This window comes from Pristiophorus japonicus, unplaced genomic scaffold (assembly GCF_044704955.1).
Source record: "Pristiophorus japonicus isolate sPriJap1 unplaced genomic scaffold, sPriJap1.hap1 HAP1_SCAFFOLD_3543, whole genome shotgun sequence".
In the NCBI taxonomy this organism is placed as follows: Eukaryota; Metazoa; Chordata; class Chondrichthyes; family Pristiophoridae; genus Pristiophorus; species Pristiophorus japonicus.
Window position 1 is genome coordinate 1 of NW_027253373.1, and position 15,218 is coordinate 15,218.

General features: G+C 52.3%; 1 protein-coding gene across 1 annotated transcript; it reads right to left on the reverse strand.

Annotated features, from left to right (window-relative positions):
• Positions 1-252: 252 nt before the first annotated feature.
• Positions 253-8,279, reverse strand: LOC139250230 (proteolipid protein 2-like). Its single transcript, XM_070872725.1, has 5 exons — positions 8,244-8,279; positions 7,971-8,126; positions 6,784-6,876; positions 5,427-5,520; positions 253-1,051 (listed from the first exon to the last, which is right to left on the reverse strand). Exons 1-5 carry the CDS (start codon positions 8,277-8,279, stop codon positions 1,029-1,031), a joined length of 402 nt encoding a protein of 133 aa, XP_070728826.1. The 3' UTR covers positions 253-1,028.
• Positions 8,280-15,218: the final 6,939 nt, after the last annotated feature.

The window sequence follows — 15,218 nt, forward strand, 5'->3', positions numbered from 1 at the left end:
GTTACTCCAGTCCCAGGCTTCAAGTAAAGTCAGGCCCGAGCGCTGGGCCCACTGGCAGTGAGGGCAGTGCCCGATCTCGGGGAGTGAGGGATGGGGGGGGCGGAAAGGGTGGGGGGGGAGGGGTGAGAGGGAGAGGGAGATGATGGAGGGGGAGGGGCAGAGGGGGGAGAGACGGAGGGGGGTAGAGGGAGGGAGGGGGCGGAAAGGGTAGGGGTGAGGTGGAGGGAGGGAGAGAGGGAGAGGGGGAGAGGGGGGAGAGGGAGGGAGGGGCGAGAGACGGAGGGGGAGATGAGGGAGGGGGAGGGGGAGATGAGGGAGGGGGAGGGGGAGATGAGGGAGGGGGAGGGGGAGATGAGGGAGGGGGAGGGGGAGATGAGGGAGGGGGAGGGGGAGGTGGTGAGAGGAGTAGGAGAGAGTGAGGGGAGGGGGAGAGACGGAGGGGAGGGAAGGGGGAGGGGGAAGGGAGGAGGAGAGAGAAAAAAGGGGAGGGGAGGGGAGGAGGAGAGAGAAAAAAGGGGAGGGGGAGGGGAGAGGGGGAGAAAGGAACGAGGGAGGGTGAAGGAGGAGGGGGCGTGATAGAGGAGGAGGGTGAAAGAATTGGGCCGGGTTAGGGTAGGGAGTGTGTCAGCGCGAGTGCAATAATGGGAGGGACCGCAGCAGGCAAACGTTTGAGGGAGGGGAGTGGGTGAGAGACGGGGCAGCGGGAAGGGGAGGGGTCAGCCGGACGGGGGAGGGGTCAGCCGGACGGGGGAGGGGTCAGCCGGACGGGGGAGGGGTCAGCCGGACGGGGGAGGGGTCAGCCGGACGGGGGAGGGGTCAGCCGGACGGGGGAGGGGTCAGCCGGACGGGGGAGGGGTCAGCCGGACGGGGGAGGGGTCAGCCGGACGGGGGAGGGGTCAGCCGGACGGGGGAGGGGGAGGTGATGTCCGGACAGCTTCCTGTGTCTTGTTGTCGGGCAGTGCTGGGACAGGACGCCCCAGTTCCAGGGACCTCGCTGATCTCCTCCCAGTGCCTCGGGGGCCCCCACGTTAGGGAGAGTAGTCCGGCGGAACTGTGAAAGAAAGAACAGAGATTGAGACAAAACCTCGAAACATCACCACCGCCAACCAAGATGGCCGCCGCTGGAGGGACTACTTGCAAGGGGGCTTGACTGCAATGCGAGCGGGATATTCATGGGCAAGCACATCACCTCACGTCGAGTTACGTATCCACGCGCTCCGCAAAAAGGGTCCGCTGATCAGAGTTCCCTGGGGTATTAAGGGCGCGCTGGGGCCTAGTGTTAGCAGAAAGCCCAGTCCCAGTAACGGCGGAGAGAGAACATAAGAACATAAGAAATAGGAGCAGGAGTCGGCCATTCGGCCCCTCGAACCTGCTCCGCCATTTAATACGACCATGGCTATCCCATCATGGACTCAGCTCCACTTCCCTGCCCGCCCCCTTATCCCCTTATCGGTTAAGAAACTGTCTATCTCTGTCTTAAATTTATTCAATGTCCCGGCTTCCACAGCTCTCTGAGGCAGCGAATTCCACAGATTTACAACCCTCTGAGAGAAGGAATTCCTCCTCATCTCAGTTTTAAATGGGCGGCCCCTTATTCTAAGACCATGCCCCCTAGTTCTAGTCTCCCCCATCAGTGGAAACATCCTCTCTGCATCCACCTTGTCGAGCCCTCTCATAATCTTATACGTTTCGATAAGATCACCTCTCATTCTTCTGAATTCCAATGAGTAGAGGCCCAACCTCCTCAACCTTTCCTCATAAGTCAACCTCCTCATCTCCGGAATCAACCGAGTGAACCTTCTCTGAATTGCCTCCAAAGCAAGTATATCCTTTCGTAAATATGGAAACCAAAACTGCACGCAGTACTCCAGGTGTGGCCTCACCAATACCCTGTATAACTGGAGCAAGACTTCCCTGCTTTTATACTCCATCCCCTTTGCAATAAAGGCCAAGATACCATTGGCCTTCCTGATCACTTGCTGTACCTGCAGACTATCCTTTTGTGTTTTATTGCAAGGGGGCTGGAGTATCTGAGTAAGGAAGTCTTGCTACAACTGTACAGGGCCCTGGTGAGACCACACCTGGAGTATTGTGCACAGTTTGGGTCTCCTTACCTAAGGAAGGATATATTTGCCATAGAGGGAGTGCAGCGAAGGTTCACCAGACTGATTCCTGGGATGGGGGGATTGTCCTATGAGGAGAGATTGAGCAGACTGGGCCGATATTCTCTGGAGTTTAGAAGAATAAGAGGTGATCGCATTGAAACACACACAATTCTTACAGGGCTTGACAGGGTAGATGCAGAGAGGGTGTTTCCCCCGGGCTGGGGATTCTAGAACCAGGGGTCACAGTCTCAGGATAAGGGGGCGGCCATTTAGGACTGAGATGAGGAGGAATGTCTTCTCTCAGAGGGTTGTAAATCTGTGGAATTCTCTGCCTCAGAGAGCTGTGGAAGCCGGGACATTGAATATATTTAAGGCGGAAATAGACAGATTTTTGAGCGATAAGGGAGTGAAGGGTTATGGGGAGCGGGCGGGGAAGTGGAGCTGAGTCCATGATCGGATCAGCCATGATCGTATTAAATGGTGGAGCAGGCTCGAGGGGCCGTATAAAAACATAGAAAGTCGGTGCAGGAGTAGGCCATTCGGCCCTTCGAGCCTGCACCACCATTCAATAAGATCATGGCTGATCATTCCCTCAGTACCCCTTTCCTGCTTTCTCTCCATACCCCGTGATCCCTTTAGCCGTAAGGGCCACATCTAACTCCCTTTTGAATATATCCAATGAACTGGCCTCAACAACTTTCTGTGGCAGGGAATTCCACAGGTTCACCACTCTCTGGGTGAAGAAGTTTCTCCTCATCTCGGTCCTAAATGGCTTACCCCTTATCCTTAGACTGTGACCCCTGGTTCTGGACTTCCCCAACATTGGGAACATTCTTCCTGCATCTAACCTGTCCAATCCCGTCAGAATTTGATATGTTTCTATGAGATCCCCTCTCATTCTTCTAAACTCCAGTGAATACAGGCCCAGTTGATCCAGTCTCTCCTCATATGTCAGTCCCGCCATCCCAGGAATCAGTCTGGTGAACTTTCGCTGCATTCCCTCAATAGCAAGAACATCCTTCCTCAGATTAGACCAAAACTGAACACAATACTCAAGGTGTGGCCTCACCAAGGCCCTGTACAACTGCAGTAAGACCTCCCTGCTCCTATATTCAAATCCCCTCGCTATGAAGGCCAACATGCCATTTGCCTTCTTCACCACCTGCTGTACCTGCATGCCAACTTTCAATGACTGATGAACCAGGTCGTGTTGCAAGTCCCTTTTTCCTAATCTGTCACCATTCAGATAATATTCTATTTTTGCGTTTTTGCTCCCAAAGTGGATAACCTCACATTTATCCACATTATACTGCATCTGCCATGCATTTGCCCATTCACCTAACCTGTCCAAGTCACCCTGCAGCCTCTTAGCATCCTCCTCACAGCTTACACTGCCACCCAGTTTAGTGTCATCTGCAAACTTGGAGATATTACACTCAATTCCTTCGTCCAAATCATTAATGTATATTGTAAATAGCTGGGGTCCCAGCACTGAGCCCTGCGGCACTCCACTAGTCACTGCCTGCCATTCTGAAAAGGACCGTTTATCCCGACTCTCTGCTTCCTGTCTGCCAACCAGTTCTCTATCCACGTCAGTACATTACCCCCAATACCATGTGCTTTAATTTTGCACACCAACCTCTTGTGTGGGACCTTGTCAAAAGCCTTTTGAAAATCCAAATACACCACATCCACTGGTTCTCCCTTGTCTACTCCACGAGTTACATCCTCAAAAAATTCCAGAAGATTTGTCAAGCATGATTTCCCTTTCATAAATCCATGCTGACTTGGACCGATCCTGTCACTGCTTTCCAAATGCGCTGCTATTACATCTTTAATAATTGATCCCAACATTTTCCCCACTGCTGATGTCAGGCTAACCGGTCTATAATTACCCGTTTTATCTCTCCCTCCCTTTTTAAAAAGTGGTGTTACATTAGCTACCCTCCAGTCCATAGGAACTGATCCAGAGTCGATAGACTGTTGGAAAATGACCACCAATGCATCCACTATTTCTAGGGCCACTTCCTTAAGTACTCTGGGATGCAGACTATCAGGCCCTGGGGATTTATCGGCCTTCAATCCCATCAATTTCCCTAACACAATTTGCTGACTAATAAGGATATCCTTCAGTTCCTCCTTCTCACTAGACCCTCGGTCCCCTAGTATTTCTGGAAGGTTATTTGTGTCTTCCTTCATGAAGACAGAACCAAAGTATTTGTTCAATTGGTCTGCCATTTCTTTGTTCCCCATTATAAATTCACCTGAATCTGACTGCAAGAGACCTACGTTTGTCTTCACGAATCTTTTTCTCTTCACATATTTATAGCAGCTTTTGCAGTCAGTTTTTATGTTCCCTGCAAGCTTCCTCTCATACTCTATTTTCCCCCTCCGAATTAAACCCTTAGTCCTCCTCTGCTGAATTCTAAATTTCTCCCAGTCCTCAGCTTTGCTGCTTTTTCTGACCAATTTATATGCCTCTTCCTTGGATTTAACACAATCCTTAATTTCCCTTGTCAGCCACGGTTGAACCACCTTCCCCGTTTTATTTTTACTCCAGACAGGGATGTACAATTGCTGAAGTTCATCCATGTGATCTATAAATGTTTGCCATTGCCTATCCACCATCAACCTTTTAAGTATCACTCGCCAGTTTATTCTAGCCAATTCATGTCTCAAACCATCGAAGTTACCTTTCCTAAAGTTCAGGACCCTAGTCTCCGAATTAACTGTCACTCTCCATCCTAATAAAGAATTCTACCATATTATGGTCACTCTTCCCCAAGGGGCCTCGCACAACAAGATTGCTAATTGGTCCCTTCTCATTACACAACACCCAGTCTAGGATGGCCAGCTCTCTAGTTGGCTCCTCGACATGTTGGTCTAGAAAAAAAATCCCTAATACACTCCAGAAAATCCTCCTCCACCGCATTACTACCAGTTTGGTTAGCCCAATCAATATGTAGATTAAAGTCGCCCATGATAACTGCTGTACCTTTATCGCACACATCCCTTATTTCTTGTTTGATGCTGTCCCCAACCTAACTACGACCGTATGGCCAACTCCTGTTCCTATTTCTTATGTTCTTATGTTCCCAGCGCCCCTCCCGCGAGATCGCAAATGGCCAACCAGCACACGGAGTGAGGTCACGTGACCCGTCGCGGAGCAGGGTGGGCAGAGCCTGCGCGAGAGGCCGAATATCGCGTTGGGGTTGAGGGCAGCAGTGGCCCCTCACCCTCACACCACCCCCACGCCACCCCTCAGGCCCCTCCCCCACCCCCCCACCCCCCCCCCCCGCCCCGCGCTCCGTCCAGACTTACCCGAGGCAGCAGGAATGTGTTGCCGCTTCTTCAGGGTCGGGAAGACAAGATAAGCATCGTAGGCAAAGAGGGCAGCGGCAATAAATCCAAAAACCTGGGCCGGAGAGAGAGAGAGAGAGAGAGACGTAATCACACACGCAACAATGGCGTCCCATCATCCCCGGCAATCGGGGCGGTACTGAGGGAGCCCCGCACTGTCGGAGGGGCGGTACTGAGGGAGCGCCGCACTGTCGGAGGGGCGGTACTGAGGGAGCCCCGCACTGTCGGAGGGGCGGTACTGAGGGAGCCCCGCACTGTCGGAGGGGCGGTACTGAGGGAGCCCCGCACTGTCGGAGGGGCGGTACTGAGGGAGCCCCGCACTGTCGGAGGGGCGGTACTGAGGGAGCCCCGCACTGTCGGAGGGGCGGTACTGAGGGAGCCCCGCACTGTCGGAGGGGCGGTACTGAGGGAGCCCCGCACTGTCGGAGGGGCGGTACTGAGGGAGCCCCGCACTGTCGGAGGGGCGGTACTGAGGGAGCCCCGCACTGTCGGAGGGGCGGTACTGAGGGAGCCCCGCACTGTCGGAGGGGCGGTACTGAGGGAGCCCCGCACTGTCGGAGGGGCGGTACTGAGGGAGCCCCGCACTGTCGGAGGGGCGGTACTGAGGGAGCCCCGCACTGTCGGAGGGGCGGTACTGAGGGAGCCCCGCACTGTCGGAGGGGCGGTACTGAGGGAGCCCCGCACTGTCGGAGGGGCGGTACTGAGGGAGCGCCGCACTGTCGGAGGGGCGGTACTGAGGGAGCGCCGCACTGTCGGAGGGGCGGTACTGAGGGAGCCCCGCACTGTCGGAGGGGCGGTACTGAGGGAGCCCCGCACTGGTCGGAGGGGCGTTACTGAGGGAGCCCCGCACTGTCGGAGGGGCGGTACTGAGGGAGCCCAGCACTGTCGGAGGGGCGGTACTGAGGGAGCCCCGCACTGTCGGAGGGGCGGTACTGAGGGAGCGCCGCACGGTCGGAGGGGCGGTACTGAGGGAGCGCCGCACTGTCGGAGGGGCGGTACTGAGGGAGCGCCGCACGGTCGGAGGGGCGGTACTGAGGGAGCGCCGCACTGTCGGAGGGGCAGTACTGAGGGAGCCCCGCACTGTGGGAGATGCCGTGTTTCGGGATGAGACGTTAAACCCGAGGCCCCCGTCTGCCCTCTCGGGTGGATGTAAAAGATCCCGGGGTCACTATTGGAAGAAGAGCAGGGGGAGTTCTCCCCGGTGTCCTGGGGCCGATATTTATCCCTTGACCATCGGTGAAAGAGGTGCATTATCACGTTGCTAATTGTGACCCTAGGCTGGGTCTCTGACACGGACCAGCAGTCTGACCACACTCACCCCTCCGGCAATCCGAGAGCCCTCACGGCTGATCACCGCAATGATGGAAATGATAATGAAGATGATCACCGCAATCACACAACGGATCATATCCTGCAACAGAGAGGTGGGGGCGATTAACTGTCTCACTCACTCATTCACTCCCCATCTCCCTCACTCCCACCCTCTCCCAAACGCACCCTCTCCCCATCTCCCCAAACCAAACCCTCTCCCCATCTCCCCAAACCCCTCCTTCTCCCCAAACCCCTCCTTCTCCCCATCTCCCCAAACCCACCCTCTCCCCAAACCCACCCTCTCCCCATCTCCCCAAACCCACCCTCTCCCCAATCCCCCAAACCCACCCTCTCCCCAAACCCACCTTCTCCCCATCTCCCTCACTCCCAACCCCTCCCCATCTCCCCAAACCCCTCCTTCTCCCCAAAGCCACCCTCTCCCCAAACCCACCCTCTCCCCATCTCCCCAAACCCACCCTCTCCCCATCTCCCCAAACCCACCCTCTCCCCATCTCCCCAAACCCACCCTCTCCCCATCTCCCCAAACCCACCCTCTCCCCATCCCCCCAAACCAACCTTCTCCCCATCTCCCTCACTCCCAACCTCTCCCCATCTCCCCAAACCCACCCTCTCCCCAATCCCCCAAACCCATCCTCTCCCTCTCCCCAAACCAACCTTCTCCCCATCTCCCTCACTCCCAACCCCTCCCCATCCCCACCCTCTCCCCATCTCCCCAAACCCACCCTCTCCCCAAACCCACCCTCTCCTCATCTCCCCAAACCCACCCTTTCCCCATCTCCCACCTTCTCCTCATCTCCCTCACTCCCTCCCTCGCCCCCTCCCTCTCCCCGTCCCCTCCCTCTCCCCTCCCTCTCCCCATCCCCTCCCTCTCCCCGACCCCCATCCTCTCCTCAACCCCCACACTCTCCCCAACTCCCACCCTCTCCCCAACTCCCCAACCCCTCCCTCGCCCCATCCCCTCCCTCGCCCCATCCCCTCCCTCTCTCTCTCTCTCTCTCTCCCCATCCTCTCTCTCCCTCTCTCTCCCCATCCTCTCTCTCCCTCCCTCCCTCTCTCCCTCCCTCCCTCCCTCCCTCCCTCTCTCCCTCTCTCCCTCCCTCTCTCCCTCCCTCTCCCCGTCTCCCCAAACCCTCCATCTCCCCGTCCCCCTCCCTCTCCCCAACTCCCACCTACCGTCCAGGGCCAGTGAATGAAGGACAGCGATTGGTCGAACTGGTTCATGAAGATGACGAAGAAGATGCCACTGAAGATGAGCTCGACGATGGGGGCCGCCGAGAAGCCGCCATAAATGGAGGCGGCGAAACAGATGAAGACGATGAGACACACCACCTGGGGGAGAATGAGAGAGATGTGTTGGGGGGGGGGGTGGTTATCACTCAGAATGAGGGGGTGGGAGGGGAAGCAGGCGGTGAGCTCTCTGCCAATCCGCTCCTCCGTGATCCTGACCGTTAGCTCGCCCGGATATTTGACTACAGCCGGCATCACGGGCTAGCCCTCCAGTCAACGCAGCAAGTCGCTCGGGCGCTGCGTGATCAGGAGCCCAGCCCCCACCAACACAGCTCAGTGTAGAGTGGAGACAGAGAGCAACGGGGGTCACTTTAAATAGGGAAACGCAGCAGCCAATTTGAGCATAGCAAGATCCCACAGACACCGACAAGGCGAACATCCAGTTGTTTAGGTTAAGAGATGAATGCAACCGCCAGAACACTGGGGTCAACCCTGCCCCCACTGGTACCTTGGTTTAACATCTCTTCCGAAAAATAGCACCTGCAACAGTGCGGCACTCCCTCAGTACCGTCCCATCGACAGTGCAGGGCTCCCTCAGTACCGCCCCTCCGACAGTGCGGCGCTCCCTCAGTACTGCCCCTCCGACAGTGCGGCGCTCCCTCAGTACTGACCCTCCGACAGTGCGGCACTCCCTCAGTACCGTTCCATCGACAGTGCAGGGCTCCCTCAGTACTGTCCCATCGACAGTGCGGCGCTCCCTCAGTACCGTCCCATCGACAGTGCAGGGCTCCCTCAGTACTGCCCCTCCGACAGCGCGGCGCTCCCTCAGTACTGCCCCTCCGACAGTGCGGCGCTCCCTCAGTACTGCCCCTCCGACAGTGCGGCGCTCCCTCAGTACTGCCCCTCCGACAGTGTGGTGCTCCCTCAGTACCGCCCCTGTGCTAAATACTCTAGTGCTGGCGTGAGGGAGAGGCCCAGTTTCCTGTCGCCTCTCGCCTTCATGAACAACAACTTGAATTTAAATAGCGCCTTTAACCCAGTTGTAATGTCTGTAAGCTTGTAATGTTTGTAGCTCCACACTGTACCTCAAAATCCACATAGATGTGGCCGTATTGTGTACTGCAAGTGCAGAGTTAATGATTAAGCGGAACCAGGCAATTCCGGAGACTTCCGAGAGAGCTGCCTGCCATGTTAGGAAGCTGTGTGTGCTGTGCTCTGTGAAGATATCACATTTGGCGATTGAGATGGGATTTTTCGGATGATTTAAAGCTTAATTTTTGTTGGTGGAGGATTCAGCCAGCCGACAGAGAGACTTTGGAAGTTTCTGTCTTTGAAAAAAAGCTACAAAATCCGAGGCAAAGTACAGCACACGGTGAGAACAGCTAGAGATTAAAATGGCAGGTGTATTGGGACATTTGGGAGAATATAGACACGACCGGGAACGTTTTAAAGCATATGTGGATCGGCTAGAAATGTATTTCACTGCAATTAACATAATGGAAGTTCCAAACAATGCAGTCCAGAACCGGGCTGTGTTGGAACGTAAGAAAGCGATCTTCTTATTGGAGGCAGGTCCGGCATTGTACGAAACCCTTGTAAATCTGCTTGTGCCTGACGAGCCAAAGGACACGACGCCTAAAGAGATTTTTACGAAGCTGGAGCAGCACTATAACCCCAAACCGTTAGAAATTGCTGAAAGCTATCGTTTCGGGATTCGGAATCAAAAGGCTGATGAAAGTATCGCTGATTACATCGTAGCATTAAAAAAGCTATCGATGCACTGTAATTTTGGAAACTTTCAAAACCGCGCATTGCGGGATCATTTTGTTTGTTTGGTGAAAAATGATGCGATCAGAAGGAAGTTATTGACGACGGATGACTTGACTTTTGAGATTGCTTGTCAGACAGCGAGGTCAATGGGCATGGCCGAACAATATTCCCGAGAATGAAATAATGATTACGGTCGTCAGTCAACCGAGGTAAATCACCTGCAGGTTCAGGGTAAAAGATGGTGGGGGCCCAAAGTCTCAGAAACTGGAAATTCTAACAGAGCGTTGAAGTCGTGCTATAGGTGCCTGGGACAACACATTGCTCAAAGTTGTCCATACGTGAAGGCAGAGTGTTTCTTCTGCAGGAAGACTGGGCATCTTGCGAAGGCATGCCGACTGAAGGGTAAACCAGCTTTTAAAGCTATGAGTCCAGTGTTCAAAGCTATGAGTAGAAATCCCAAGAGACTACATAGCATGGAAGAACAACAACAGGACGAGGAGATGTTAGAGTTACACGTCATCAGGAGCACGAGGTTAACGGACAGCGATTCGGAAAGCATCAAAATCCACATGGATGTTGTGGGATTCAAGATACCAATGGAAATTGACACGGGTGCATCCGTGAGTGTAGTACCGGAGTCACTGTACCTCGACAAATTGCATGATTCTCAACTGGAGAAATCCAAGATAGAGCTGCGAGGCTACTCGGGAGAGAAAATTCCTGTGGTAGGTCGTAGCACCACACCGGTGAAATATAAAGATCAACTTCAGAGCTTGCCTCTAATAGTAGTGAAAGGAGACAAGACAAGACAAGAAATTGGTTGAGCTCACTGAAGCTGGATTGGTGTAAGATTTTCTGTGTGGAAGCGAGATTTTCATCAACGGATGAGGTTATCGAGCAGTATCCGCAGGTGTTCTGCGATACGGGCAGTCCGATCCAAGGCTTCAAGGCAAGTATCAGGGTACAGAAGGACACTAGATCGGTTTACTACAAGCCACGTTCCGTACCATATGCACTCGAGGGGAAAGTTGAGCAAGAACTCAAAAGACTAGAGACTGAGAACATTATTTGTAAGATAGGTTGATGTAATTGGGCTACACCCATTGTTGTCGTACCTAAGTCCGATGGTAAGGTAAGATTGTGTGGTGATTATAAAGTAACCGTAAACCAGGTTCTAGAGGGTAATGTCCCCAATACATTGCCGAATATAGAAGATTTGTTCACAACACTGACAGGTGGTCAGATCTTCTCAAAACTGGATGTTACGAATGCCTACTTACAGCTTGAACTAGATGAGGAGTCCAAGTCATGTTTGACTATAAATATTCATCTAGGCCTATATCAATTTAATAGGCCACCGTTTGGAGTGTCTTCCGCCCCTGCCATATTCCAAGGGGTGATGAACCAGATTTTGCAAGGTATTGAAGGGGTAGTATGTTATTTGGATGACATACTAATTTCAGCATCAAATAGGCAAATTCATAATAACATATTGAATGAAGTCCTCAAACGGCTAGAGAAGCACAGAGTACGAGTGTCTGCTCGTAAGTGTGAGTTATTTAAAAACTCAGTGGAGTACTTAGGGTACAGAGTAGACAAAGATGGTTTACATCCAACCATGGAAAAATTGGATGCAATCAGAAATGCACCCACTCCCAGGAATGTCACTGAACTTCGTTCATTCTTGGGTCTTTTGAACTATTATGGGAAGTTCCTACCAAATTTGGCTACAGTATTACATCCACTGAATGAACTTTTAAAAAAACAGGTCCATTGGAAGTGGTCAGAAGAATGCGATACAGCATTCAAAAGCAAATTGGTAGAGAGCACCATGTTAGTTCACTATGACATATCGAAGGAGGTTAAGCTAGCATGTGATGCCTCTCCGTATGGAGTTGGGGCAGTGATCTCTCGTGTATCACGTAGTGGGGAGGAGAGACCAATTGCTTTTGCTTCACACACTCTCAGTGCCAGTGAGAGTAACTATGCGCAAATTGAAAGGGAAGCTTTGGCATTAATTTTTGAGGTCAAGAAGTTTCACAAATACTTGTATGGTCGTAAGTTTACCATCGTTATGGACCAATCAGCCGTTAACAGCAATCCTCCATCCAAAGTCCCCAGTTCCAACATTAGCTGCAGTCCGAATGCAGAGATGGGCTTTGATTTTGTCAGCATATACTTATGATATTGAATACAGACGATCAGCTGATCACAGTAATGCTGATGCTATGTCTAGATTGCCTTCACCATCACAAGTTACACCCGATAGGGAGGAAGTGTTTTCTTTTTCATACATTGATGAACTGCCAGTCACAGCTGAAGAGATTGGTAGAGCAACCAAACGTGACCCAGTGATGTCAAAGGTGTATGATTATATTGCAAATGGATGGCCAAACCAGGTAACAGACAAAGATACACATCCATTCTTCATTCGTAGGAATGAATTATCAGTCGATAAAGATTGTATCATGTGGGGTGCAAGAGTGGTTATACCAAATAAATTCAGGTCCAAATTATTAGGAGACCTCCATGACCAGCACCTGGGAATGTGTTTGACCAAGAGTTTTGCACACAGTTATTTATGGTGGCCAGGTCTTGATAAAGATACAGAGTACATCGTGAGTCAGTGTACGACATGTCAATCGGTAAGCAAGCAACCACCACCAGTACCATTACAGCCATGGAAATGGCCTCCCAGGGTGTGGCAAAGACTACATATTGATTTTGCTGAGTTAGAAGGACAACAATTGTTCATTGTGATTGATAGCCATTCGAAGTGGGTCGAGGTGTACCCAATGTGGAAAATAACAACAAATAAAACATTAGACATTTTACGAAAATTATTTTCTTCATTTGGCCTCCCTGAAGAAATTGTTTCGGATAATGGACCACAATTTCGTTCAGAAGAATTTGCACAATTCACGAGCAAAAATGGTGTGAAACATACCAAGGTTCCACCATACCATCCTGCTTCGAATGGTGCAGCAGAGCGCACTGTACAAATTGTAAAACGTGCCCTCAAAACAAATGTTAGATCCAAACCCAAGGAAACGACAGTTGTCATTGGATCACAAATTGGCTAATTTTTTGATTACATATCGAAATACTCCTCACACAACTACTGGTAGAACACCAACAGAGTTGTTGCTCAAACGACAGCCACAAACCAGATTCTCATTGTTAAAACCAAATTTGGCACAGTCCGTAGAAGAGACACAATTAAGACAGAAGGAGAATCATGATAGAGGTCGAGTAAAAGAGAGAAGTGTGAAATTAAACCAGAAGGTGAGAGTGAAGAACCATCACCATAAATGGTTAAAGTGGTTACCAGGAAGAGTGGTGAAGATATGTGGTCCTCGCATATTTTTGGTAAAGATGTTTGATAATGGACAGGTTAGGTTTGTTCACATTGATCTTATTTTACCCACAGACATGGAAGGAGTTGAAGGTGGGAAGGATTCAATTATTTCTGACTCACCAGATAGTTTTGATACACCAGTAGCAAATCCGAAATCCAATGTACTGGAAACAAATCCAAGAGAGAATCAGAATGAAAGTCTGAGTCCGAGTCAGGAAAACAAAGAGTCTGAAGTTAGAGTGAGTTCAAATGAAAATCAAGGAAATTCTGGGGAGGAAAACTTTCCTCAGGATCAGCCTCGAATGAGTGAAATCGACACCATGTTTGGAAGGTTCTGTTCGAGAGCAAAGGTATCCTCTTCGAAACAGAAAACAAATGAATTTGTAAGTATGGAAAAAAATAAGTCTACATCCTGTGTTGTGTATAAACATGAAAGTTATGTATGATGTTTGTTATAATAACTTCTTCAATAAGGAGGGAGAAGTGTAATGTCTGTAAGCTTGTAATGTTTGTAGCTCCACACTGTGGAAGTGGACGTAGTGTGTACTGCAAGTGCAGGGTTAATAATAAACAGAACCAGGCAGATTTCCGGAGACTTCCGAGAGAGCTGCCTGCCATGTTAGGAAGCTGTGTGTGCTGTGCTCTGTGAAGATATCACACCAGTGAAACGGCCCACGGCGCCTCACAGGAGGATTATGCGTTTAAATTTTGACACCAAGCCGCATAAGTAGAAATTAGCGCAGGTGACCAAAAGCTGGGTCAGAGGTCAGTTTTAAGGAGCGTCTTGAAGGAGGAGAGAGAGGCGGAGAGGTTTAGGGAGGGAGCTCCAGAGCTTGGGGCTCAGGCAACAGAAGGCACGGCCACCGATGGTGGAGCGATTATAATCAGGGATGGTCAGGAGGGCAGAATTAGAGGAGTGCAGACATCTCGGGGGGTTGTGGGGCTGGAGGAGGTTACATAGATAGGGAGGGGTGTAGGGACTGGAGGAGGTTACATAGATAGGGAGGGGTGTAGGGCTGGAGGAGGTTACAGAGAAACAGAGCGGTGAAGGGGCTGCAGGAGGTTACAGAGATAGGGAGGGGTGTAGGAGCTGGAGGAGGTTACAGAGATAGGGAGGGCTGTAGGGGCTGGAGGAGGTTAGAGATAGGGAGGGGTGTAGGGGGTTACAGAGATAGGGAGGGGTGTAGGGGCTGGAGGAGGTTAGATATAGGGAGGGGCGAGAGACCATGGAAGGATTTGAACATAAGGATGAGAATTTTGAAATCGAGGCGTTGCTTAACCGGCAGGGGGAGCGGAGTGGGAAGGGAGAGGGGGGGAGGGAAGGGGAGGGAGGATGAGGGTCGGGGAGGGGAGCGGAGGGAGAGGAGCGGAGGGAAGTGGAGGGAAGTGGAGGAGGGAGGTTAGTGGAGGGAGGGGAGGAGGAGGCGAGTGGGGGGAGGGGAGAGAGGGAGGGGAGTGGGAGGGAGGGGAGGAGGAGGGGGGGGAAGAGAGGGGGAATGTGTGTGGGGTGGGGGATCGGGGGCTGGGCTGGGTGCTGCCTCTCCCAGGGCCGCATGCTGTAAGTAGGCCGGACAGCCTGCTCGAGTACCTGCGGTTACCATGGTAGCCGGGCTGGGCCCTGCACCAGGGGAGGCCTGTGGTTCAGGTGACGTGCTACAGGTGTTACCTCGCTGCAGTTACACAGCAACCGGATCCCAGGCTGGGCCTCACGCAGGCCTAGGCCGAGCGCACGGGGTCACGGGCCGGGGTCGGAGGTCGCGGGGTAGGGGAGTGTGGACAGTGTTTATAGAGGCAGAGAGGGAGAGGAAGAGAGAGACAGAGAGCGAGAGAGAGACAGAGAGAGAGCGGGAGAGAGAGGGCGAAAGGCAGAAAGCGAGAGAGAGGCAGAGAGAAGATGGAGACGGGCAGACTCTCCCTATATAAGGAGTGTTCTCTCCCTCCACTCCCCACACTGCTCTCTCTCTGAGCTGCCCAGAGACAGGTCTGTGACTCACGGCGGTTTGGGGAATGTATTTACAGCCGAGTGTCAGTGAGTGAGTGATGCAATCTTTCCAGCCTCCCTCGCT